The 25,828-nt window shown below is 40.4% G+C and overlaps 1 protein-coding gene across 4 annotated transcripts in view; it reads left to right on the forward strand.

Annotated features, from left to right (window-relative positions):
* Helz (helicase with zinc finger) overlaps positions 1-25,828 on the forward strand; it is a 127,627-nt gene that overhangs the window by 69,663 nt on the left and 32,136 nt on the right. For all 4 annotated transcript variants that reach the window (XM_005069993.4, XM_013113329.3, XM_040749983.1 and 1 more), the window contains 9 exons: positions 1,873-2,051; positions 4,689-4,807; positions 6,702-6,847; positions 8,408-8,555; positions 14,456-14,639; positions 16,581-16,809; positions 19,531-19,735; positions 23,359-23,410; positions 24,111-24,301. In XM_005069993.4, coding sequence (XP_005070050.2) covers positions 1,873-2,051; positions 4,689-4,807; positions 6,702-6,847; positions 8,408-8,555; positions 14,456-14,639; positions 16,581-16,809; positions 19,531-19,735; positions 23,359-23,410; positions 24,111-24,301 — 1,453 coding nt within the window. The remainder of the gene's footprint in view (positions 1-1,872; positions 2,052-4,688; positions 4,808-6,701; positions 6,848-8,407; positions 8,556-14,455; positions 14,640-16,580; positions 16,810-19,530; positions 19,736-23,358; positions 23,411-24,110; positions 24,302-25,828) is intronic.

Genomic DNA, 25,828 nt, shown 5'->3' on the forward strand with positions numbered 1-25,828 from the left:
TGTTGTTGTTGTTTGTTTGTTTGTTTGTTTTTTAGGAGGGACCATCAGTTTTTGAGAATTCCTATTCTAAGTAGTAATGTTTTTCATTTTGTTTGTTTTTCTGAGACAGGATTTCACTGCACAGCTCTGGCTGTCCTGGAACTCGCTCAGTAGACTAGGCTGGCCTGGAACCTAGAGATTCTCCTTCCTCTGTCTTTTGAGTGCTGACTAGAGACAGTTTTAGTTGCTTATTGAATATGAATTTATTATATCTACAAGATTTCAGTGAATTAAAATTATATGTACAATACTATCTTCTGTTTTAAGGATTAATCTGAATTCTATGTAATATATGAATTGGTTTGTTTCTAGGAATACATGAAATATTTAATTGCTGTCTCATATATATTTAAGTATGTTATTTTTTCCCCTGTGGTGCTAGGAACCCAGGGCTTTGATGTATTATCCCCGATTTACATTTATATTCTCTGTGATATGTTTTGGCTTATGACCAAATGTTTGCCAATGTTAGTACTTTGATTTGAAGTGTTACTTATTTTCTTTTTCCACCTTTGTAAACACTACCCCTACTCATCTAGTTTCAAGTGCTAGAGGCAGGTAGCTGTGGTCCAGCACTTGGCAGATCATACTCCGTCCACTGTGTAGTGAGGTTAAGGCCAGCCTGGATGATCTCAGACTCTGTTTCAAAAAACAAAAATGAGACATAGAGTCGTCCGTTGCCTTAAATTTTATCACTAGTTTATTAATGAATTCCCTTGGCATTACATTACAGTGTCTAGTGAGTCCAATTTGTGTGTCTCTACTGTTATCCAAGCCACCGTCATCTCGCGTCCAGACGCTGGCATTGGCCTCCTAACTGCCTCCCTGCTGCTTCTGTAGCCTGCTTTCACCTCCTCTTCACTGGGGCTGGGTTAGAATCCGCTCCTATGAACTTATGAGGGCCGCCATGGGCACATCTTTCCCTGGTGGTAGCTTTTTACATCACAGAGCCAGCTAATGCTGGAGACCCTACCCCCATTTGCCTACTAAACATTGAGCACTATGCCACCCTTTAACTCTTTCCCTGAGTGGATTCTGCCCAGAGTTCAGAGTCGTCTTCGGCATGAGTCATCATGATTGCCCTGTCCAGTCTCATGGCTTTTCATTAAACTCAGAGTAAAGCCAAAGCCTTTGTGGTTGCCCTAAAGCCCTGCTCAGCTGGTAGATCATTGCCATGTGGGATGGTGGAGGCTGGAAGTTTAGGTTGTGTCTGTACATCAGATCAGAGTAATCTGTAGCTGAAGCCTGTTCATATTTTCTACTGCAGTTATCTGAAAGATGAAATTTCTTAAGATTTTCACTGACAAGTTTGTGATTATTCAAAAATTTAGTTTACCTTCAGATTCCAGAAGCCCAGGCAGAAGTCTTTTAAAAAATACTTTTAAGAACTTTTCTAAAGTAGAATTATTGCAAATTGTTCTAAACTAAAAGTGTTATAAGCCTAATTTCATGGTTTGTATTAGCATATACAATTGAAATATGAGTTAAGTACATTTTTGTTAGACTATACTTGAAAAAAGGTAATTTGAGAGTAAAGGTTTCAAACTTAATTTTTAAAACTATTGCTTATAAAACATTTGTTTGTTAATTCTGTTGCAAGATTAATCTGAATACATAAAAAATTAGGTATTTCTTTTGTGGTGGCTCCTTCACTTATATTTATATCTTCTAAAATATTTGCTAGAAAGGTCATCGTGGGTGCAGTGGCAGTTTTATACTAAAATTCTAAACTTACATGGTGTGTGACTACGAGAATTTTTTGATAAGTTTTGGCACTGTGGTCTTAACTACCAGTACAGTGTTTAATAATCGGCGTGTGGTCCTCTCTTGTAGGGTGTATTTCCGAAACCGCTGGGTGAAGACTGTCCACCCAGTCGTGCATCAGTACTGCTTGATCTCAGGCGCACACTCCACTTTTCAGATGCCCCAGAAGGAAGACATTCTGAAACATCGAGTGGTGGTGGTCACATTGAATACTTCCCAGTACCTCTGCCAGCTGGACCTTGACCCCGGTATGCCCACTCACCACAGGTGGCTGTCTCCCAGGCTTCGTGTATGCGCTCCTTTGGCAAGTGCTGTCCTGTGGGCCACATCTGGTCAAGTGTCTCTTCTACTGCACAGAGTACAGCTGCCAGTACCTATTGATTACCTTGTTTCTTGTCCGCGGCTACTTTTGTGGTGTAAAGCTCAGGCAGGCTCTTCAACAGGGACAGGAGAGCTCTTTGGTCCTTGACTGAAAAACATTTGCCAACCCTCAGTGTAGTCAGCTTCATGACTGCCATTCCGTTTGTGCTCCAGTTGGCCAGGTGGTTTTTGTTAGCTAATGATCATGTGAATTTGGACAGTGGGTTTGTGTGTGTGTGTGTGTGTGTGTGTGTGTGTGTGTGCACAAGAGAGAGAGAGAGAGAGAGAGAGATATTTGTTGAGGTTTTTGCTAAGTTGCTTTTGTATCTTGTCATGTAGAATAACAATCATGGCACACAATGAAGGTTTCTTCTTTTTAAAAGATTTATGTGTGTCTGTGTGTCTGCACAGGTGAATGTGAATGTGAATGTGTGTGTGTGTGTGTGTGTGCGCGCGCGCACACACACACCTTTGAGAGGATGTGGAAGCCAGAAAAGGGCTTTAGATGACCTCTTCCATCACTCTCTGTTATTCCTTGGAGGCAGAATCTTTCCCTGTGTCTGAGGCTCATGCTGTCTTGGCTAGGCCAAAAGCCAGCAAGCCCAAGTGCTCCTCCTGTGTCCTCTTTGAAGCTGGGGTTACAGGCACCGGTGAGAAGCCCCACTTGTTGTGTGGGTGCTGCAGCCGAGCTCCAGGCTTCATCATTGTGCAGTAAGCCCTCTTCACAGCTGGTCTCTATAGGTCTGAGGTCTTTGCATTTACATGCTGGGACAATGTAAAAATCAATTGTATTTACTTTTTATTTTTGTGTTTTTGAGACAGGGTCTTGCTTTTATTTGTGTTTGTATTGAATTCGATATGTAGCCGAGGCTAGCCTTAAACTCACATTCTTTGGCCTCAGCCTTCCAAGTACTTGGCTTCTGGCTCAATCTAATTTTATGTGAGCACAGAAATCTAAGATGGCAAGTTATGGTGAATATGGTAGAACTTGACCATGAGGTCATCATATTACTTTAGTAGATAATTTAGCAAGGTTCTCATTTGCTCTGCTATAATTTTTGACATTTCCCATTATGTTCCTGTCTCCTATTGGAGTTGTCTTTAAAGCCATGACAAATTCTGTTGAACATCTGAGTCCCTGGGCAACAGAGGCTGTTCACTTCATCTGTATTCCTGCTACCTGACCCAGGGTATAGACACTTGGAGGCCCTCGAGTTTAACATTTTAAAAATTAAAAGCTCTGTTTATCTTAAATGAAGGACTGGAAGCCAGCATTTTTCTTTTCCTTATTGAGTCTAGTTCTAATTTTGGAAGGAATTCAGAATTGTTAAGGGAGGTGACTAACCTGGGATTAGTGGCTAACATGGGAAGGTCCCCCCATGGGATGAGACTTCCTCTCCATGCTTATAGCTCTTAAGTGGCTGCTAGGGCAGTCCCAGGGTGTGTTTCAGATGCTGCACAATGGCAGCATCACTGTGAATAAGGCTCTTTGAGAGATTAGTTGGGGAATGTTTACTCAGCCAGCTTTGTCCTCACTTGATGCTGAGACCTCGTATGTTGGTCCTGCAGATGTAAAGTTAGATGCTGTGGCATTGCTTGGTCAGAGGGGGAGCAGCTGGGAAGGGCTAGGCATAGAGCTGTGTTTACTAATAAGTCTCTTGTTCTGGGTGCTGTTATATTTTATTTCATCTCATTCTTATATCAATGATAAGACCATTATCTTATAGTTAACCAAACTAAGATTCAGTTTAATTAATTCCAATTGCATTTTCTTTTCCTCCTCCTCCTCCTCTTCCTCCCCCCCCCCTTTTTCTTTTTTAAACAAAACAGGGTTTCTTTGTGTAGCTCTGACTGTGCTGGAACTCCTTCTGTAGACCAGTCTGGCCTCAATCTCACAAAGATCCACCTGCCTCTGCCTCCCAAGTGCTGGCTTTAAAGGTGTGCACCATCACCACACTTGGCCCTTCCTTTTTTTGTCTTTTGAGACAGGGTTTCTCTGAATAGCCCTGGCTGTCCTGAAACTCACTCTGTACATCAGGTTGGCCTCAAGCTCAGATCTACCTGTGTCTTCCTTTTCTAAGTTAAGTAGTAAACAACAATTTCAGGATTTATGCAGCTCCTGAAAAAAAATGGTAACAAAAGAAAATAGCTACTCTTTCTGATCTTTTAAAAATATTACATTTATTTTCAGTACTCTGTATATTAGAGAGAGTGTGTGTACGTCCTTGTGTGTCTGTGTGTAGAAGGTATCAAATCCCTGGAATTACAAGTAGTTGTGAGCCATCCAACATGGGTGCTGGCAACCAAACTCAGGTCCTCTAGAATACCAGTGCATTTGCTTAACTGCTGAGTCATCTCTCCAGCCTCTAACCTTTTAAAAAAATCATGTCTTAAGCAGATTGTCTAGATGGAGGATTGCCTTAAAGTACTCTTGGATTAATGGAAGAAAAACTCTTTCCTTAGAGTGGTAGGAAGCATCCTGCTGTACTGCTGCTATGATGTATGCTGTTTACACTGTTTTCCAGGTTTTTTTACGCATATTCTGTTAGATGAAGCTGCCCAGGCCATGGAGTGTGAGACCATTATGCCTCTAGCCTTAGCAACTAAAAACACACGGATTGTTTTGGCTGGTGATCATATGCAGGTAGGCGTCATCTTAGTCACAGTCTTGCAAGTTATATTTTGATGTTTAATATTCTGTTTTCTAAAATACCAGTTGTTACCACAGCAGGGGTCCCTTTCTAGGGCTCCTAACTAACTAGACTTGGCCTCTGTTCTAAAGGTAACAGGGGGTAAAACCGGTGATGGGGCAGGAAAGGAGCCTTCTTGTGGCAGCAGTGGGGAGACAGTGTGTGGTGGCCAGGGTGGCAACAGCTGAGGAAATGACAGGTCAACACAAAGGGTGTGGTAGCTGAGTCTGCTGGATGCTTCTGTAATTCCCTACTTCTAATATGTGAAGAGTTAAATTTTTAATATCATGTGAAATAAGACAATTAAAATTATAGTCACAATTCCAAAGAATATGTCAGATTTTATGTCATTTGCATACTTACATATAAAGAGAAAAGCCTCTGTCTGTGGTATTGTCTGTCATGCTGTTCGGAGCTTGTCCTGCTACTTCAGTGGGTTGAGGGTCTGCAGAACAGGCTTGAGTCTTCCAGGGAAGAAGCCAGTGTACAGAAGGAATTTTGTGCTCTTCCTTTGCCTGAAGTATCTTTAGTGTGATTTTTAGCAGTAAAAGGTATAGCCTAGAGTGGCTCTTTATACTTAATGAGATCAAGGAGGCTGGTTGTATGTTTTTTAATTAAAAGAAAATTTTCTTACTATATTTTACCATTTATTTATGGACTTGAGGCTAGTTACATAGCCCTTTCTGTAGTTTGTAAAAGTTAATTTAAAAATATTTATTTTATATGTATGTGTGTACTGGAGTGTGTCTGTATGCTCCATGTGCTGCAGTGCCAGGGGAGGTCAGAAGAGGATGTGGGAACTGAACCTGGTACTCTGCAAGGGCAGTGATGCTCTTAGCCTCTGAGCCTCTCTCCAGCCCCTTTAAAGTTAATTTTTAAGTTTAGCATATAGAGTAGTAGATTTCATTATGGGAAAAAAACTTGTTAATTATTAATGTTAATATTTTTTCATCATAGTCAAATATCTTATGAGTTAATTTCATTCATTCATTCATTCTCTTAGTTATTGAGAAAAAAGCTTTACTGTGTATCCCAGACTATCCTCAAAACACAGCACGTGGCCTCAGCCTCTTACGTTCTGTGATTCAGGTGTGTGCTACAATATCCAGTCTGCATTTATTATTTTATTTTAAAGGTAAATCCTTTAAAAACATTGTTTAGTGTGTGTGCGTGCGCATACACACGTGTTGAGTATGTGGAGGTCAGAGGACAACTTGCAGCAGTCCGTTCTCTCCTTCCATCATCTGGGTTCTCAGGACCAAACTCGTCATCAAGTTTGGATGCGAGCACCTTTACCCATTGAGCTGTCTCTCTAGCCCCCAAGTGTATTATTTTAAGCAGTTGATTCGTTTTGGTGAAGTAACTGATTTATATTCTTTAAATTATTACATTGCATGGGAGGGGCTATGTGTAACTGTGTGTAACTCCAGACTCTGTTGCTGCACTACACTTAGTAGGAATTTGTCTAGTCCTTTTTGTTGTTGTTGTTGTCTGCTTGTTTGTTTGTTTTGTTTTTCTTCCGAGACTGGGTTTCTCTGTGTAGCCCTGTCTGTCCTGGGCTCTGTAGACCAGGCTGGCCTTGAATTTACAGAGATCTGCCTACCTCTGCTTCCTGAGTGCTGGGATTAAAGGCCTGTACCACCACTGCCTGGCTGTCTATCCCTTTTATTTGTAAAATGGTTTGTAGACAATATGAATGATTTTTTTGGGGGGAGGGGTAGGGAGTTTGGTTCATCATTCATCATTTTAAATACCTAAGAAGTTTTAGTATAGAAGACTGTATACACAGATTCAAAAACACTAATTATATATCTGGTTAAATTTTCTTTGTATGTTTGTCTGTTACAGCTCAGTCCTTTTGTTTACAGCGAGTTTGCCAGGGAGAGAAACCTTCATGTTTCATTACTTGATCGACTCTACGAGCATTACCCTGCCGAGTTTCCATGTAGGATCCTCCTCTGTGAGAACTACCGCTCTCATGAAGCTATCATCAAGTAGGTGTGAGCTGTCCACTCTGACTCACACTTCCTGTGGGCTGTGGGAGGGAAACCAGCCAGTACATGACCAGGCACAGGTGACTTTAGGTGGATTATTTGTGGTCTCTGAGTGTTATAGACTATGCCCAAATTTGTGTTTTTAAACGAATACCTCAAAATCCAGAGCTGTGATTCTTCACAAGAAATAATGCAGTTTGAGTACTAAAACTTCAGGTTTTACTGGTCATGATAACTTTTTCTGCAAATTAATACATAATCTATATGAAAATGCCCACATTATCTATTTTAAGAGAAAGGAAATGAAAGGAGAAAAACCCTGACATGGAGTTTTAAAAAGACTCCTTTTAAATACTGTATACATGGTTAAAAGAGTTCTCTCTTATGTGACATCTGGTGACTGTTATGCCATGCCTGTAGAAACCATTTTTAGGTCTTTCTGGAAGCATTTGTGTAGATTATGTCCTGTCATCATCTCACACTGTCATTCCTTTTGTCATGGTTACCATTCATTTGTAGTCATTGAGTTTCATACTAAACAATGAGTTTTTCACCAAAGTGTGTTCACTTTACAGTTGGACACTGTATCCAAGTCTGTATTTCTGTGTTTGCATGTACAGTCACACATTACTCAATCATAGGATGCAGTCTGAGAACTGTCGTTAGAATTTTGTCATTGTGCGAACATCATAGAAGACTTTTCACAGACCTAAACAGTATAATCAGTCTCCTGTGTCCTGGTAAACATGAGATGTATGAGACTGCTGGTATGACATGACAGACATCTTTATGGACAGGTTTTTATTTATTTATGTAATTTTTTAAAAAATATATGAATGTTCTGTATGTTTGCCTGCATGCCTGAAGAGGGCATCAGATTCTATTATAGATGATTGTGAACCACCATATGGTTGCTGGGAATTGAACTCAGGACCTCTAGAATAGCAGCCAATGCTCTTCACCCCTGAGCCATCTTTCCAGCACTCAGACATATTTTTGTAGGTAGAATGATACACTCTGAAATAGCAAATTGCAGTAAATACATAAAGCACTGGCGTAGTCATTTGGCATAGGACACACTGTGTATCAATGTCCTTTGTGGGTCTTCACCAGCACCACCACAGAGGCGGGCACCTCTTGGTGCTGTGTTGTAGATGTGCTAGGAGGTTTTCAATTATAGTGTAGGCCATGGGTCCATTGCTGACCGAAGGCATGGCAGTGTGTGATCCACATGAATGGAATTACAATGTATTAGCTAAGAAAACACAGCTCAGGGAATTTTCTCCCAGAGCAGAGGTCTCAGCTGTAGTGACTGTGCATCATTTCTTTTGTGCTCTGCCTTCATTTCTTATAAAAATCAATGCATTTAACAATGGTGTCATAGGGACCTGCTCTGTTAACTACTGTCATTATTTCTGGGAAATTATTGGCATCATGAGTATTCAATGTTTGGACAAAAATTAATTGTGGCCATAAATTAGTATTAGACTTCAGCAGGTTTTTTATGCAGGTGGAATTAAGTTGGCTGATAGCTTCCTTTGTTCTATTCTTCCTCTGCAGCTATACCTCTGAGCTTTTCTACGAGGGTAAACTAATGGCCAGTGGAAAGCAGCCAGCACACAAGGACTTCTACCCACTCACGTTTTTTACAGCACGAGGGGAAGACGTACAAGAAAAGAATAGCACCGCCTTTTATAACAATGCAGAGGTATCTTAGTTCTTCATACTGATTTTAATATTTTCTTGGTCTGATTCTAGAGCATTCATTTTGAATTCAGGGTTGATAGTTTATAATGTGTCGATTTCTTTTACAAGAAAATTGAGCAAACTTTACGTTTATTTATTAGATGACTCTACAGGCGGAAAAATTTGATTTTCTTTTTGTAATAATGTTAAAACAGAAAACACAACTTGTGAGGAAAAGCAACATATTCTGACATAGAGCATTATTGGCTCATGTCTAAGACAGAGTGATTGAATTTCTAGCTCATACTCAAAGGAGACATCATTTTGAATGAGGAAGAGTTGAATTTCAGAATCCTGTGCTTCCAAGAGACCACACAGTCTCCAACATTGGCATCACTGCTTCATCAGTGGCTTTGTAATTCCCTTTTTCAGTTTCTGCTTCCCAGAGGGAATGTGGGTGTCCTGAGGGTCAGGTCAGGCAGTAGGCAAGTTCACTAGGAAGCCTGTAGTGAAGGTCCTGTTGTCACAGGAAGGTGGAGGAAGTGTATGTCATTTCTAGTCTCTGCTCATTGTATTTACAAAGAAACAGTTTATATTACATAATAGGACCTCATATGTCCTTTTAAAAACTGATTAGAGGCTTATAGTTAGAATTTAGTGCAAGAAAACCACCAGTGCCACTTGCTCAGACTCTAGCCCCAACCCAAGAAACCTGGCATTTTCATTAGTCTGTGCCATTTAATTTTAGGAACAGGTAAACTTTTCTTTAAATATAGCAAGACTGAAGGTTGCTGTAAAGCTCTCCTTTGTTGTTTTTTGCAGTCAGGCTGAAACTCATTGGCCTGGAAGTTGATTTTGGTAGAAGGTGGGTGACTGACAGAGTAACAAATAGGTCCTAAACTCCAGAAGGTTCTGGGATCCTTATATGTGGCATCAGGGATCACAGCCAAGCACTGGGCTCTTGTTCCTTCATGGTGTGTTTTTCAGGTACTCTCCAAGCTGTAGGATGTGTGTAGCACAACTTTACTGGACTGTCAATTTTACTCCAGGTATTTTGGGAAAAATTCTTTATATATTATGAAAATGTAAAGACAACATTTGTGCTACCTTTAAATATCAAACGTAACATTAGAGACATTTCAAGTGACTTTGAGCTTACCTAGAGCATGGCTATTCAGTTGCATTAGTTACTGCTTTCAAAAATTTTGAGGTTCATTGCCCAGGGTCTCTTCTATGGACTGAAAACCAGGTTCTAGTTTACTGCAGCTGAGTCCAAAGGGAAAAAATTAGAGCATTTATTAATTAGGTGATTAATTAATAATACATTAATATATTTTGACCATATTCACAAACCCTGCATTACAGGGTAGAGTTCATTTATCTCAAGACAGGGTCTCATTATGTAGTGCACGCGCGCGCACACACACACACACACACACACACACACACACGTAGTTCTCCCTAAATATTCATATACAAGCTGCTTAGTCTGTATAATGTTGCATGTATGTTTTCAGGGCTGACCACTTGGACCTGGGTAAGTCATTGATGTGCTTTTCCCTGGGGAAAACCATTTCTCTTGCTCTCAGCATTCTTTGGTTGCCTGTAGTTCTTTGTCTAGGATTAAGGCCTAATGAACTTCCCCATTCATGTTAAATGTCTATTGGTGTTTTCCTTGCTCAAGTCATGTTTAGGCAATCATGTTAGTCAGACTTTATGGGTTAGCTTCTCTGATGTTTCTAGGAAACAAAAATATCACAAGCAAGCTTCCTGTGCCTTTGGTTCTTAGAGTCTTTCACACCTCTTTGGAAGTAATTCCAGAGCCTCAGGCCAGGAGTTATGTTGTATATAAGTATCAGTTGGAACTGGGCTTCACAACTCTGCATTTTGATCAGCTGTAGTCTTCTGTAATGGTGAGAAATTTCCTTGATCTAGGGGTGAGGATTACACTTAACCTGTAGCTATAAGGATAGATATTCAGATGTAACTAGGAATTATGCTGGATTGGTAAAGTGGTGATTGTAGGTTCTCCTTCAAGACCGATGGCTTTACTAGCCCTGGGTAGGAGGCTAGGTTTTCAGTACCAGGAATGATTTCCCTCTTGTTGAGTCAGCCTTAACTCCAATCCTAGAGTTGTTGGTTATTGCCAAGGCATGTGTGCCAGTACTTAGGTATCTTTAATGTTACCATGCCATGCTGGTTGGTATGGTTCATTTTTTTTAAAGATTTATTTATTACGTATACACTGTTCTGCCTGCATGTCAGAAGATTGCACCAGGTCTCATTATGTGGTTGCTGGGAATTGAACTCAGGACCTCTGGAAGAGCAGTCAGTGCCCTTAACCTCTGAGCCATCTCTCCAGCCCCTTGTTATGGTTCATAACTGGATAGGACCATTGGTTGTTTTCTTCCTTTGCAAGCCTCCATGGTGCCTTCTTGTGCCATGAAACTTAGTCCTCAGGGAGAAGGATTTCATGTCTGATCCAGCTTTGTCCTCTGGGTCCTGTTTACAAAGTGCATGGTGTTTTCATCAGTAGGAATTTATCTTCCACTTCTGGTGGAGGGGGGAGGGTGTCACAGCTGTAGCCTGTATATCGTATTAGGAGTCTCTTAGATAACTTTGAACAGTAGCTCAAAAGGGTGCTTCTCATACCTAGTGCTGGTGTTTTATTACATAGTCTATGATGACTCTTGTGGGGATCGTTATCAGCCCAGATGTGAAAATTTCATCTAAATTATATAAGTATGTATATGCAAACTTACATGTATTGTATATTTAGTTGTTTAATGATGTGTCTATGGCCAATAGTATATATGTAATCAGAAGCTATTTCAAATCTATCTAAATTTCGGGGATATGGAGAAACTCTTACATAACTCTACATCAACCTCCCCTTTCATCATTCATTCTCATAGTACTGTGCCAATTTCTAATAATGTGAAAGATACCTTGTTAAAGTGTGTGTGTGAGTGTGTGTGTGTGTGTGTGTGTGTGTGTGTGTGTGTGTGTGTGTGTGTGTGTGTGTGTAATTCCAAGAGAAGAAAAGGGACAGAGATTAATTCTCCTTTTGTGGGAAGAGCCGCAGCATTGACTATGCTAGGCATGTGTTCCACCACTGAGCTACATTCCTGCCTAGCTCTGTATTACTGTTCATTGAGTGTTGGTGATCTTTTCACCTCTAGGCATGGTTTGTATGACCACCTGTCATAAATTTTCACTGCCTGTTGTGTGCTTACTGTCAACATAATACACATAGTGTATTCTATATGTTGTAGCTTGACATTATTTTATACAATTGCTCTTTAAATCAGTTGAGACAAGGAAGGAAAATAAACATCTGTGTTCTGCCTTGTTCAGGGTTATGTCAGTACTCTGTGACTTTGCATTGCTGTTGGTGACATTGGGTTTTAGACTGAAGAATGTTCTTTAGTATTTCTGGTCAGAATTTTCAGGTTTGTTTATCTGTAGATGTCTTTATTTTTCCTCAGTTTTGAAAGCTTTGCTGGATGTAAGATTATTGGTCAGTCTCCACCACCACCATATTGAATTCCCCTCCTCTTTCTGATTGTTTATCTTTAGGGTCCCTTTGTAAATATGGTTGCTTTTCGTTTTCTGTTCCTGTTTCATTTTTGTCTTTGATTTTGGGCATTTTGACTGTGATATGTCTGGGTGCACATCTTGGTGTACATCGGGGTATATCTATCATACTTGAAGTTCGTTGTATTTATGTGTGTTTTCATTAGGTATGGACATACTTTAGCCATCATTGCCTTGAACATTTTTATTATCTGCCTCCTGAGTGTTGGGATTAAAGGCACGTGCTACCACTACACCTAGCCTGGTTTTCTTTGAATATGTTTAATATTTAATTTTTTCTTCTTTCCATCTGACTTTTCTCTAATATTAGACACATGTTGGAGCTTAATGATGTCCCTTTGGTAATTTTTCTTCATTGATTTTCCTAACTTTGGATTGTCTTCTGACTTTTTGTTTGCTGAGTCCTTCTGTCAGCACAGATCTGGTGAATCCTTTTCATGACAATTATCTTACTTTAAGTTGTTTGGAGCATGAATTGGGATCCAGCTGAAGCTGGGTTTCTTGGCAGTGTTGCGAGTTTGTGAGACTTTTTAAAAATTTTATTTATTAAAAATCAAGTTGTCAGTGTGTTGGAGTGGGTACATATATGTGACTACAAATGCCTGCTGAGACCAGAAGGAATTTTCAATCCCCTGTAGCTACAGTTACATACAAGTGTTGGTCAGCTGCCCAGTGTGAGTGCTTGAAACCAAACTCAGGTCCTCTGGAAGACCGGAAAGTACCATTAACTGCTGAGCCAGCTCTCCAGCCACCGTAAGGAACTTCTGCATGTAGATCAAGGGAAGTTAGAGTCTACTGATGCTTACTGGCCGCTGAATGTACATAAGAGAGGATTCTTGCCCTGAGAAGGACTGCACTCTTCTCCTGTGGGCTTCCTCAGCTCTACACAGATGCTGACAGCTGCTCAATGCAGGCCTGTTGCAGTAGCAACCTGTGGGAAATTGAGTGTGCCAGTGTTTACCGGTTGCTAAAATCACCTGCAATAGCGTCTTCAACACAGAGATCTGAGGGAGATGGAAACTGGCTTCGGAAGCAGTCCTCACTGTTCTTACGGAGTGGCTGCAGGCTGCGCTAAACAGCACTTCTCTCTTGCTTGCATGCTCTTTGATCAATTTCCAGCGTCTTTGCTGAGTTTGACTCGTCTACAGATCTGTTGGGAGGCCATTTGTTTTGATACCATTTTATGCTACTTAAAATGTAAGAATGAATGGAAGGATAGGGTAGGACAGTGGTTAGGTTCACGGTAGAAACCGTTGGGGTTTTGCAGCAGAGTGTCTCTTGTGTTTCATTTGTCCCACATTTGTCTGCACAGGCAAAGACACACTTTTCATATTCCTTATTGCAGTAGGCATTGTAATTTCAAATAGAAATTGTTAGTAAATAAACTGTAGTTAAAAGATATAATTTAAAATGTCCACTTCAGCTATATGACACTGGAATCTTTTCTGATTCTGGATTGACCTTGCCAATCACATATATATGATAGCAAGACATGATAGATAGATAGATTGATAGATAGCTGGATGATAGAAAGACGTGATAGATGATTGATAGACAGACAGTAGGTAAGTAAATAGGTGTGTCGGTAGATAAACAGACAGAAAGGATTGTTTTGGAAGTAATAATCTCTTCGGAGTTAAGGAGCATGTTTTATTAACCTATGCCAAACATTGAAATTTTTTGATCAATTCATTGAGGTAAAGTAAGTAGATAAACTATACTAAAAACCCTGTATAACCCGGAAAGTAGGGTCTAAACAACTTGCTTGTAAAATTTATAGAAAAGTACATGCAATGGTTAGGCTGGGCTGAACTTGTACTACAAGTAGGGAACAGATTCTGAAAGTGTTTATTTGTCCTAGTTCCAGCTGAGGTTTGTGTCACCTAACAGCTGGATGGTCCGCTTGGTTATATCAGTTGGATCTTTCTTGGCTTGCTCGAGAGTGGACTGAGAAGCGCCAGGGAGTTGTGGACTTGCTTCCCTGCTTTCCCTCTGTTCATGATTCTACCCCGCCCCGTTTTTCTGCGACACTCCAGTCCTTTTTTACTTTAAGAATGGGGGATGTGGAAGGTGTGGCCACTTGCCCAGCACATTGTCTTGGTTTCAATGTTTCCACCAGTCACATTATTATAGGGTTTTACTGTTTGGAATTTTAATACAATGTTACCTTCCTTACTATGTTCATGTCAGGAACACACTACTCCCGTTTGTAGGTTGATTTTCAAATGGCATTTGCTAAAATGCAACCCCTGTGTCAGTCGGCTTCGGTTACCATATTCTTTGTCCAAACACCAGTGGTAATTTTAACAAGTGTGTTTGTTAAAGGTATTTGAAGTGGTGGAACGCGTGGAGGAGCTAAGAAGGAAGTGGCCGGTAGCATGGGGGAAGTTAGACGACGGCAGTATTGGTGTGGTGACTCCATACGCTGACCAGGTGTTTCGGATCCGCGCTGAACTTCGGAAAAAGAGGCTCTCTGATGTGAATGTAGAAAGGGTGCTAAACGTTCAAGGTAAGGACTGATTGGAATGAATTATCTGAAGTATTCAAGTGTCTTAGAGTATGTGTAGATTGTATATCTAATTGTCCTAAATAGGCGTGGGCCTTTAAGAAATCTAACAGAAAGAAAGAAAAGAAAAAAAGAAACCTCCGTACTTTTTTGGGTCCACAATGATAATTCCTGTTAAGCTCTTTAATACTAAATTTACATGTTTATTAAAATTGCAATACCAAATAAAGATATTAATAACAAATTGAATTTTTCTATCACCACAGTTATATAATGCCATGGATAGATATATGTATGTATGTGTGTATGTATGTATACATGTATATATAAATAAATAAAACAATATACAACATAATACATGCTGTTGTACTGTATTTGTGAATTACTTTGAAATATTTTATTTGTAGACTTCTTTAAGCGACTAGTTACCAGCAAATTTATTTTTATTGTTCATGAATTGAGTTACAAACTTTGTGCCTTTACATATATGAAGCAATGTGATGATGTGAACACTAGAAAAGGCCAGGGTGTTAGGTACGTGATGCAACAGGAAGAGTAATCCAGTGCCTGCATCATGGGAGCAGCGGCTTCCTCCTACCCCCATTCAGGTCACACTCAATTGGGTATTTTGGTAATGAATACAAATACTCACATAGTAAATGTAGGTCAGCTGATGCTCTATTCTGTATCCACATGGGCGAGGAGCAGATGAAGATGTGGGGTTAGAGAGGAGAAAACTGAAGACCAATATTAACACTTGTCAAATGTTTGGATCCTTCCTTGTTTTAGAATGAGAAATGTTAGATTACTATAAGAAACAAATGCTATAAACCAGACTCCATCAGGCTTCTTTGCACAGTCAGCCATGTCTGCTCTGTGTGGTAGGATTAAATTACCCTGCTTCCAGGCAGAGGTTTCTTGCGTAGGGTGGATGTTGGGCTAGATAATCTCAAAGATTATTCTAGCAATAACAATTATGAAAAAAAATTAAGCTAAGCATGATGATACATACCTGTGATCTGAGCACTAAAAAAGCTGAGGCAGGAGGATCACCAGGAATCTAGGGCAGTCTGGACCACATAGTTAGACTTAGGGTTTTCAAAATCTAAACAATGTCATAATGACTTTTTTTGTTGTAGTACAAAGTCCATAATAAGTAAACTTACCATTTTGAGCGTTTCTATGTGAGTAGTTGGGTGGCAAGTGGTGTATTCATTCCTGTGGTACATCACCATAGCCACGACACCACCATCCATCACTAGAACTGTCCATCTTCCCACACTGAGACTCTGGGACCATTAAATAATACCTCCCATTCTGCTCCAGCCCTTACTGAACACCATTCTATTCTACTTTCTCTGTGTGAATTTTACTACATTAGGGCCTCTTCTAATTAGATTCAGATAGTACAGCTTGATTTGCTCTTACCCAAAGTGCTGGGGGTCTGACATGTTTCAGATCTTACAGTGTTCCAATTTAGGGTTTTTTTTTCCCCCTTCAAAATATACCTGTCCTTTTATGACTAGGTTTTATTCACTTAATACAGTGCCTCTGAGGTTCATTCATACTGTGGTATAAACCAACTGAGTAACTCATTGTGTGTAATTACACTGGTGTGTCTGTGGACACTGGGGCACACCTTGGCATCATGAGCAAGGCTTGAGTGAGCATGGGTGCAAAGTCCTCATGGAGACCTTGCTTTCGGTGTGGTGGGTTTTCTTTGAAGTAGAGTTGCTGAATCAGATGGTCACTCTGTTTCCTTTTTGAGGACCTGCCACAGAATTCCAGGGCAGCTGCACACTTCTTAGAGCTGTGCATAAGGCTGGGATTTCTCCTGTTTTATCAGCATTCATGGTCTAGCAATTAAGATTTTACAGATGTAAGATTTATTCTATCAGTGATTCAGAGTGATGATCTCGCCGTTTTTCCATTTTTTTTTTGTAGGAAAGCAATTCAGAGTTCTGTTTCTTAGCACAGTGCGTACACGCCACACTTGCAAGCATAAGCAGACACCAATTAAAAAGAAAGAGCAACTTTTGGAAGACTCCACCGAGGATTTAGATTACGGTTTTTTATCTAACTACAAACTTCTCAATACTGCCATCACAAGAGCACAATCCCTGGTTGCTGTGGTGGGAGACCCCATTGCTCTGTGCTCAATTGGAAGGTGTAGGTAAGTCTGTCACTGAACTTAGAGAGACTTTAATTGGGAAATAGGGAGTAATTTATGTCCTTATGCATGTATTTATCTGTATGACTTCATGGTGAGCTAAAATCTGGCTTAATGTTACCTGACATCCAATATTAGTGAGAGATCTGTTATTAAGTGGCATTTCATGGTACATGCCTAATTATATATTCAGTCAGTCAGTAGCCAGCAGATTACACCCCCCCCCCCATGACTGTGATGTCAGCACTCCTCTAGCTTGGAGATAGTCAGTGAGCAAAGCACAGACCACCGTCTCTGTGGTGCTTAAAGGAAGAACTGACAACAAACTAAGAACACTGCATAGTGTTTACTAAATGAATAAATGGAAAAAAGAGTATGAGGAGCTCTTAGGGGTGACGAATGAGATGAGGTGGTTCAGAGGAGCCTCCCCGAAAAGCTGACTCGAGCCAGGGTGAGCTGGTGCCAGAGCCCCAAGGTAGGGTGTGTGTGTGTGTGTGTGTGTGTGTGTGTGTGTGTGTGTGTGTGTGTGTGTTGCGTGTATCTGTGATCAAGTTTAAATTTTATACTGTCTACTGCCCCCCACTTCGTTATTGTTTTAATTTCGTCAAAACTTAATTTTAGTGTTAAATTTATTTTTGATAGTTTCATACATGTATATAATATAGAGTAATAAAACTCAGTTCCAAATTTTCATGAATTTTATAGTCATTTTCTTTTAAGGTTCTGCTTGTTTGCTTGTTAGTTTTGAGACAGGGTTTCTCTGTGTAGCCCTGGCTGTCCTGGAATTTTCTCTGTAGACCAGGCTGGCCTTGAACTCACAGAGATCCACCTGCCTCTGCCTCCTAAGTGCTGGGATTAAAGGTGTGTGCCACCACTGCCCCCCCCCTTTTTTTTAAAGAGCTTTTATGGAGAAAAAAACCTAAAAAAATTTTAGCTTTAAAACTAAGCATTTTGGGGATAAGCAGGTAAAGGCCTTTGTCGCATAAACCTAGAGAGCCCATGAAAAGGGAGGAGAGAACCAGTGTCACAAGGCTGTTCTCTGGCTTCCACATACATATCATGGAGTGTGCTCCCTGATAAAAATCCCAGGGCTTGTTTTGTAGGAAATAGTACATATTGCTTAACTAAGCTGCAAGAGACCCTTTCCAGCATCCCTGGTCCCTGAAAGTTTAGAAGAAGCTTAATGAGAAACATGATAAGGAATGATAATAAAACTGTTTATGCGGTACACGAGGAAGCCAGCCCAAAGAGGAACATGCCAGGCATCGCTACTCGATGCAGCTACTGGAACAGAGCCAGGGTCTTTTGCTCTATCCATGGGACAGCAAGAAGATAAGTCAGGTCTGGAATATAAATTCCATCTTTTGAAACTCGATTTATTTCTAGTAAGTGTTTAGAATGCTTCTGAAATGGTGTCCTTGAAGCTACTACCTATAACCCCAGCAATCTGGATTAATATTTACAGGTTTAATAAGGAAATTCAGTTTCTTATAGTTTCCATAATGTATTTAGTTCTTCCTATTTGGTTGGTATTATAAGTTGTGTTTATGACAGGTGTCTCTAAGAGAAAACTATTTGAGGGGATGATTGTTCTTGAGACCCTTGTATGGATTATTTCCTTTATGGCTCCAGTTTATGTTCTGACTGAATTGGTTTTACGTAGTTTAGCATATGTAGCTTCTTTTGTGTTGTGTATGTGTGTGTCTATGTGTGCCTGTATGTGTGTGTGAGTGCACATGTGTATGTTTGCATGTGTATGCATGTCTGTGGAGCCAACATCAGAGTATCTTTCTCACTCTCCAACTTATTATTTGGATTTGTTTTTATTTATGTGTCTGTATATATGTACCACATATGTGTGGATGCCTACGGAGGCCAGAAGTCAGGACCCTAGGAGCTGGAGTTGTGAGCTTTTGTGCTACCTGATGTGGGTTCTAGGAACTAAAGTCGGGTCAGGTGCTCTTCCACCCATCCCATCTTATTTTCTTGAGATGGGAGTCTCACTGAACCTGAGGCTCAGTGAGATCCTCCTGGGGAATAGGTACTACACCCTAGCTGTCTATGTGTAGGTATTGTAGTTCAGAACTGAAGTCTTCATGCTGTACAGCAGGCCTTATGCCAACTGAGCCATCTCCTTAGTCCCACACAGAATTCTTTCCAATCTATAATTCACACTAATATGCATATAAATTTGTATTCTCATATATGTAGTATATACATACAATCGTTACTAACGAATTCTGAGAAAGGCAGTTTTGGGTGATATCATCATCAGATGACTGTCATAGCAGATATCTACACAGATTGTAACAGCTACGACATTGTCAACTACTTTATGTATGCAATATGTATTGATTAGTTGTTATTCAGGGCATAACTGTAGATGTGTATATCTGCATGTATCACTAGAAGTACATGATACTTGTATACATGTATATGTATAGGACTAGAAGTTCAGGTTTTCTATAAATGGAGCTACCATCAGTTTTGAAAACCTTATTATATGGCTCATAAACACACATTTCTAATAGTGTGGAGGAGTCAAAGGTTTTGTGATTCTGTTTTGTATGTAGCATGCTCCTAAGCTGACTTTCATTTGCTAGAATGATTCTATCTATATTGTATTCATATGAATGTTAGCCTTAAAGACTTGGGGGGGGCAGAATTTGAATCTTTAGTTACTTCTGTTCACCCACTGACCCAATTTCTGAATCTTCTCTGCAGGAAGTTTTGGGAACGATTTATTGTCCTGTGTCATGAAAATCATAGCCTACATGGGATCACATTTGAACAGATCAAGGCACAGTTAGAGGCTTTAGAACTCAAGAAGACATATGTGTTGAATCCACTTGCTCCTGAGTTTATCCCCCGAGCTTTACGACTGCAGCATTTGGGAAACACCAGCAGACAGCAGCAGTCACCACCCAAGGTAAAGGCCCTGCTTTACACTGGCTTGTTGGACTGGAGTAAAAGTCTTGTATTTGCAAGGAACTTTCCCAAGATTTGGGTAATCAGTGAGAACATGGCATCGTGGGGAGCCATGCTTAATGTTGTAGTCATCCTCTAAAAGTGAGAGATAGCAGAAAACTTCTGGTGTTAGAGGCTGACAGATAACAGGTGAATAAAAGCATTGCTAAGGGTTACTACATGTTTTATTTTTATTTAAAGCATCTAAAAACATTTATTAATTTAATTTTGGGGGGGATTTTTTTGAGACAGGGTTTTTCTGTGTTGTTTTGGAGGCTGTCCTGAAACTCGCTTTGTAGACCAGGCTGGCCTCGAATTTAGAGATCCGCCTGCCTCTGCCTCCCGAGTGCTGGGATTAAAGGCCAGTGCCACCAACGCCCGACATCATTAATTTAATTTACGTGTGTGTGTGTGTGTGTGTGTGTGTGTGTGTGTGTGTGTGTGTGTGTTGTGTGCACATGCATGGGCCCATGCACCTGTGCCATGCATAGATGAGGACATAGAGGACAACTTGGGGGAGTCAGTTCTGTCTTTTAGCAAATTCCTTCACCTGCTGAGCCATCTTGCCAGCCCCAATGACACATTTTAAAGCATGTCCATACAGGCTATTATGTAAAGGAATTATATTTTAAAACAATGTTTGAATAAAGAAAATCATTCTAATCCTTTAATGACCCCTTCATTTCAAGTGGTATTTGACAGGGTTGAGACAACTTGTGGATTGTTGAAGATGAAATGGTTCTGTAGTCTGGAAAGAGCCTGTATGGGGCAGGCAGAGCTGATGTGTGTTGGGAGGTCAGGGCCATTTTCAGTTCTGAGCCATAGTTATTTTGAGCAAAACCAGCTGGCTTGCTTGCTCCAGTGTATGAAACAACAACAACAAAACCCCTTTCTTGGAGTTAGCATCCTGAAAAGCAGATTCTGAGGATGGCACATGTGGACTCAATGCAGTCTGCTGACTCCTTATAGTAGGCATGGTGTTAGACGTGCCGATCTGAATTTAAAGAGTATGTTAGCGTTGGTCTTTGTTATACCTAACATGAACAGGAATGAATGGCTTAATATTTTGAAGGTCCTTTAGCTAAATAGGTACTAAGCTGAGAGCAACTCTGCTAAAGCACAGTCGTATGTTCTTAGCTTAATAAAAACGTACTGTGTTTTGCTTCTGCGAGTTGGCAAAGCAGTCTGCACAAATGAATTACTACCCTGTGCCATGTGTTAGATGCTAGAAGCATAGATAAATAAGCTAGCCCTACGTCCTTTGGTGGCAGATGTTGAATAGACAGCAGGATGGCAGAAGCAGGAGATGGGCTCTTGTTAAGGATGTTATTGAGGACATGGAGACAGGGAGGTTGGAAAAAATGTAAACAAAACAAATAATAACAACAGTGAAATCCAAGCTAGCTCAGCCGTGGTGGTTTTTGCTTGTGCTAACTTCTGTGCCCAGATGATTATCTGGGTTGTAATGGTGCTATATGTATTCTTTACCTGGGTATGGTGGTGTGCGGGCCTGATATCCTAGTACTTGGGAGGTAGAAGCAAGAGGATCAGGCCATTCTTGGCTATAAGTTTAGGCTAGCCTGGGCTACATGATACACCATCTGAAAAAGAGTATTTTTAAATGAATAAGGGAGCTCTATTATATTATTGTAGCAAATATCTAAATATAATTGGCTTACAAAGTGCTAATGTTTATTTTGTCTCTCAATTTTAGAGGTTTTAGTCTATACCAAGTTGGTCTCTTTGCTTTGGGTCTGATGCTGCTTGTCACAGTGGAAAAACCAACCACTATCATGGCTGGGAAGCAAAACTGAAAACAAAAAAAAAACAACAACAACAAAAAAAAAAAAACAAAAAAAGAGGAGGGGCCAGGTCCCACCAATCCCGCCAAGGACACATGCTTCTGACTTGGAGGCCTCAGAACACAGATTTGTCAGTTGGTTGGGATTGGCTTACTTTTGTTTCTGTTCTGAGTTTTCAAGGCTGGGACCAGGATGTTGGCTGCCAGGGCTCTTAGATGCCTTGGAAAGAATCTGGTGCCATACTGCTGCAGGTGGTTGGCAGAATCCAGTTCCTTGTGTCTTAGGACTGATGTCCTTGACTCCTTGGTGACTTGTGATCATTTAAGAACTGACACATAAGACTTGGCCCTTGCTTATTTAATAAAGCCCCCAATCTTAAGCATTTATCACACATATAGATCATACTATGCTGCACATCTGTGCCCACATCACTGATTATTTCAATTGGATAAATCCCTGGAAGTGCAATTACAGTATTAAGTCTCTGTACGTTTTGATGCCTCTGATCTGTATTGCTAAATTGCCGCCTAGCAATTAACTAAAATTCCCTAAAAAATGATCAGTGTCTTTCTTGCTTTTTTTCAGAGAAAATTGAATACTTTGAGACACTATGAATCATACTGGGGGAAAAAAATCAAACCATGTTAGTTAGTATGGTTCTTATCCTATGAGTAGAACACAAATTTTCTTTTGAAAAACAATTTTTATATTTTGTCATTTCATTTTTAAGGCAATTTTAGGGATGTTACCATGGGATAGAAATACTTGTATTGATTGCACATTACATTGTAGTTCAGAGGCAGAGAGGGAGGCAGAGAGGGAGGAGGATCACTGTGAGTTTGTGGCCAGTTCATTCTGTCACAAGTTCTAGGCCATCCAGGCTGTATAACAAAAACCAAACCAAAATAAAATTATTAAAAGAGAATTTGAGGAGCTAGAAATATAGCTCAGATGGGGGAGTGCTTGTCTAGCATGCACAAAGCTACCCCTAGCACTCCATAAAACTGGCATGGTGGCCACACCTGTAATCCCAGCCCCTAGGCGGTGGAGGCAGAAGAATCAGAAGTTCTAGCTTATCCTTAGCTACATAGTCAGTTTGAGGCTAGCCTAGAGTACATGAGACCCTGTCTTAACAAAACAGGGGCTAGAACGATGGCTCAGAGGTTAAGAAACTTTCTTCATAGTCATGAGGACTGGAGTTTGCACCCTCACACATGTGTAGGGAGTCTGGCATCTTCCAAACTCTGTAAATTAAGGTCTGAGAGATTTAATGTCCTCTTCTGACCGCTGTGCTTAAGCACCCACCCACAGCTGTGCTCATGCACTCTCAAGTGTGTCTATACACACACAGTAAGACAAAATAAATCTTTTAAAAATATTTATTTATTTTATGTGCATTGCTGTGAATTCAGGTGTCAGGTCTCCTGGAACTGGAGTTACAGATTGTTGTGAACTGTCATGTGGGTGCTGGGAATTGAACCAGTGTTCTTAACTGCTGAGCTCTCTCTCCAGCCCTAATAAAATAAATCTTTAAGATATAAAACAAAAAGGATTTTAGGTGTCATGAGTTTTGAAGCAGAGAAGTGACGATACAGCAGTGTTGTGTGAGAGGGCCTAAAGAAAGTCATCTTGATGTAGTCAAAACAGTTCCTGATTATAGCCTGATAGTTTTAAGATAGTAACTGTGGGTATTTATATTGAATTTACATATGCCGAGGAGAAGCTCTATTCTCTATTGTTAAAACACGCTTAGGTTATCGTGTATTTGTTTTTGTCTTTACAGGGGAAAGGCCTTCATCATCCCCAGAGTGACCATTTCCAGAATGATGGCATTGGTGAGGAGAACATTTTTTCATAAAAACAAAATTTGCTACGGGAAAGAGCTTTCTGTCTTTCTCTCAGTCTCTCCTCTCTTCTCCCCTTCCCTTCCATTTACTCCCTCTGCGTCTCTCAGGCATATACAAATATGAACTTTGTAGTCTAATGAACTCTTCTAACTCTTTCATGACACCATGTTAGTTTCTGAAAAGTGGTCGGATTGTAGTTACCAGCACACATAGCTTGTTACACAACATAAGTCTTCAAGAGTTATTTTTATCCTATAAATGTTGTACGGTACACATTTCAAGATAAAGTTTATTAGAAAGGTCTTGAATACCATTGTGATACTCTGCATAACCTTCACCCTGTATGTGACTGCTACAACCACAAATCAGAAGTTGGTTCTGAGGAGCTGTCTGCGCCTGTCTTGAGGCGCCTGCTGGAGTTGTACACTCATGGTTCTCTGTCTTGAAGACTCCCCTCCAGCTTCTCACAAGTTAACCCTGTACCCTTCACACAGCTGCAGCCGAGTACTGCGGAGCAGTTGTTTCCTAATGTGCCTTATCCTGCGCATTTGTTCTTTGGTGGAGGCATTTCATGGGTCACCTGGGAAATGTGTTTTTTGCTATTGGATGATTAGAGCATTCCTGTCAAGGTCATTGTGTACAGCTATTGAGTCTCCTTTTTTTTTTTTTTTTTTGGTTTGTTTTGCAGTTCAGCCCAATCCTTCTGTACTTATTGGCAATCCTATTAGAGCATATACACCTCCACCCCCTCTTGGACCTCACCCAAGTTTGGGAAAATCTCCAAGCCCCGTTCAAAGAATAGATCCTCACACTGGGACAAGTATTCTTTATGTACCTGCTGTCTATGGAGGGAATGTAGTCATGTCGGTGCCTTTGCCTGTAAGTGGACATTTTAATTCTTTCTCCTTAGTCACGTAGCAGCAATCCCAGTGAGTGTTTTGCCAGCCTTTTCCTTTCAGTGCTGGGCATCAAACCCAGGGTTTCTCATGTGCTCAACAATCACTGCAGAGCCACCCCAGTACCCATACACTGTTTTGTTTTTAACTTTACAGTGTCCGTAAGCTTCTTTTACAGTAACTCATGCTTAACTACTAAGTTTTGAAATGTCCAAAAAAAATGTGTGTATTGTTTGTTACTTGTTAGTTTATCACAGACTATGAAGACGTCAGGAGTTACATGTTTTCATTCAGAATAATTTTTTTTGTCTCCTGAGGAGAGTTGTATAAGTGATGCTTTTATTTGTCTTTTGTGTTTTATTCTCAGTCATGAACTGTTCCTAAGTGGTGGAGTTATTGAAGGAGATGGACCTTTAGTCTAGTTCTCTTGGGTCTGAATTTGTCTAGGAAATCCAATGCTTTATGAAACATAGTGCCACATTAGAACCCTACTGAATCATGAGAAAGCGTTGTTAGAGACTTCCATTTTATATATAAGCCCATTTTTATTTCCTTTTTGAAATGTTTGGTGCTTTTTGTTCAACTTGTAGAAACATACATATTTCTAAATTTAGAAGTTTTAGCCTAGGAAACCATTTGCTTGATTTACGTGAGGTAATTTCAGGCAGAGGTGATCCTGTCAGAGAGTTTTGGCACTCCTGCCGGTACCCACGAAGGAGAAAACTGCTGAGCTGTGAGCTTTCCCGCTCTTGTTGGCCATGATAGGCCACAAGCATGACAGCCAAGCAGAGTAACTGTCACTCCTGTGCTCAGAGGCTTTAGATTTTAGCTGAGTTATTTCTTTCCAGATGCCTAGCAACATGCCATGTGGTCTGTTGAAGCAGTATCTGTTAGGATTTTGTTTCATTAGGCCAGGTCAGAGAAGCTTTTAGTATATAGATTTCTGAGAGTCTTCGTCCAGCAGTTGCAGCAATGATGACAGCACCTGTCATTGTCATCCTGTCTGTGTAACCTGGAGAGGTTCCTGTATCCAGGCAATCAAGCTTCTTGAAGGTGATTTGAGGTAGAGTTGACTCAGTTAAAAGCACTAATTAGAATAATGACCTGTTTAAATTTTGCCCGCTGTGAATGAACATTAAGTGACTGTTATTCATGAAAGGTTGGAATACTTATTCTGGGTTGAGCGGTCTTAGACTCCCCCTCTGTCCTTTGATCCAGTCTATGAAACTGTGTAACCATGCAGTTTTCACTTGGAAAGATGGTTTTCGCTGGAATCGGTGTATACACCCATGTGGGGAAGAAATGATTCAGGGTATAAACTGCTTTGATGTATTAGGGTAATTAGCAGTTTCAAGTCCTCATTTCCTTCTAACCCCACAGTGATCCATTTTTCCTAACATGCTAAAGATTTTGAGAACTAGGTTTTGGCCAGTAAGAATGTAGTATAGTGACTCTACCCATTGTTACTGTTGAATGATATCACCATGGTAGTTGGGTAAAATTTTGGTCT

This window comes from Mesocricetus auratus, unplaced genomic scaffold (genome assembly GCF_017639785.1).
Source record: "Mesocricetus auratus isolate SY011 unplaced genomic scaffold, BCM_Maur_2.0 Super-Scaffold_100007, whole genome shotgun sequence".
Classification (NCBI taxonomy): Eukaryota; Metazoa; Chordata; class Mammalia; order Rodentia; family Cricetidae; genus Mesocricetus; species Mesocricetus auratus.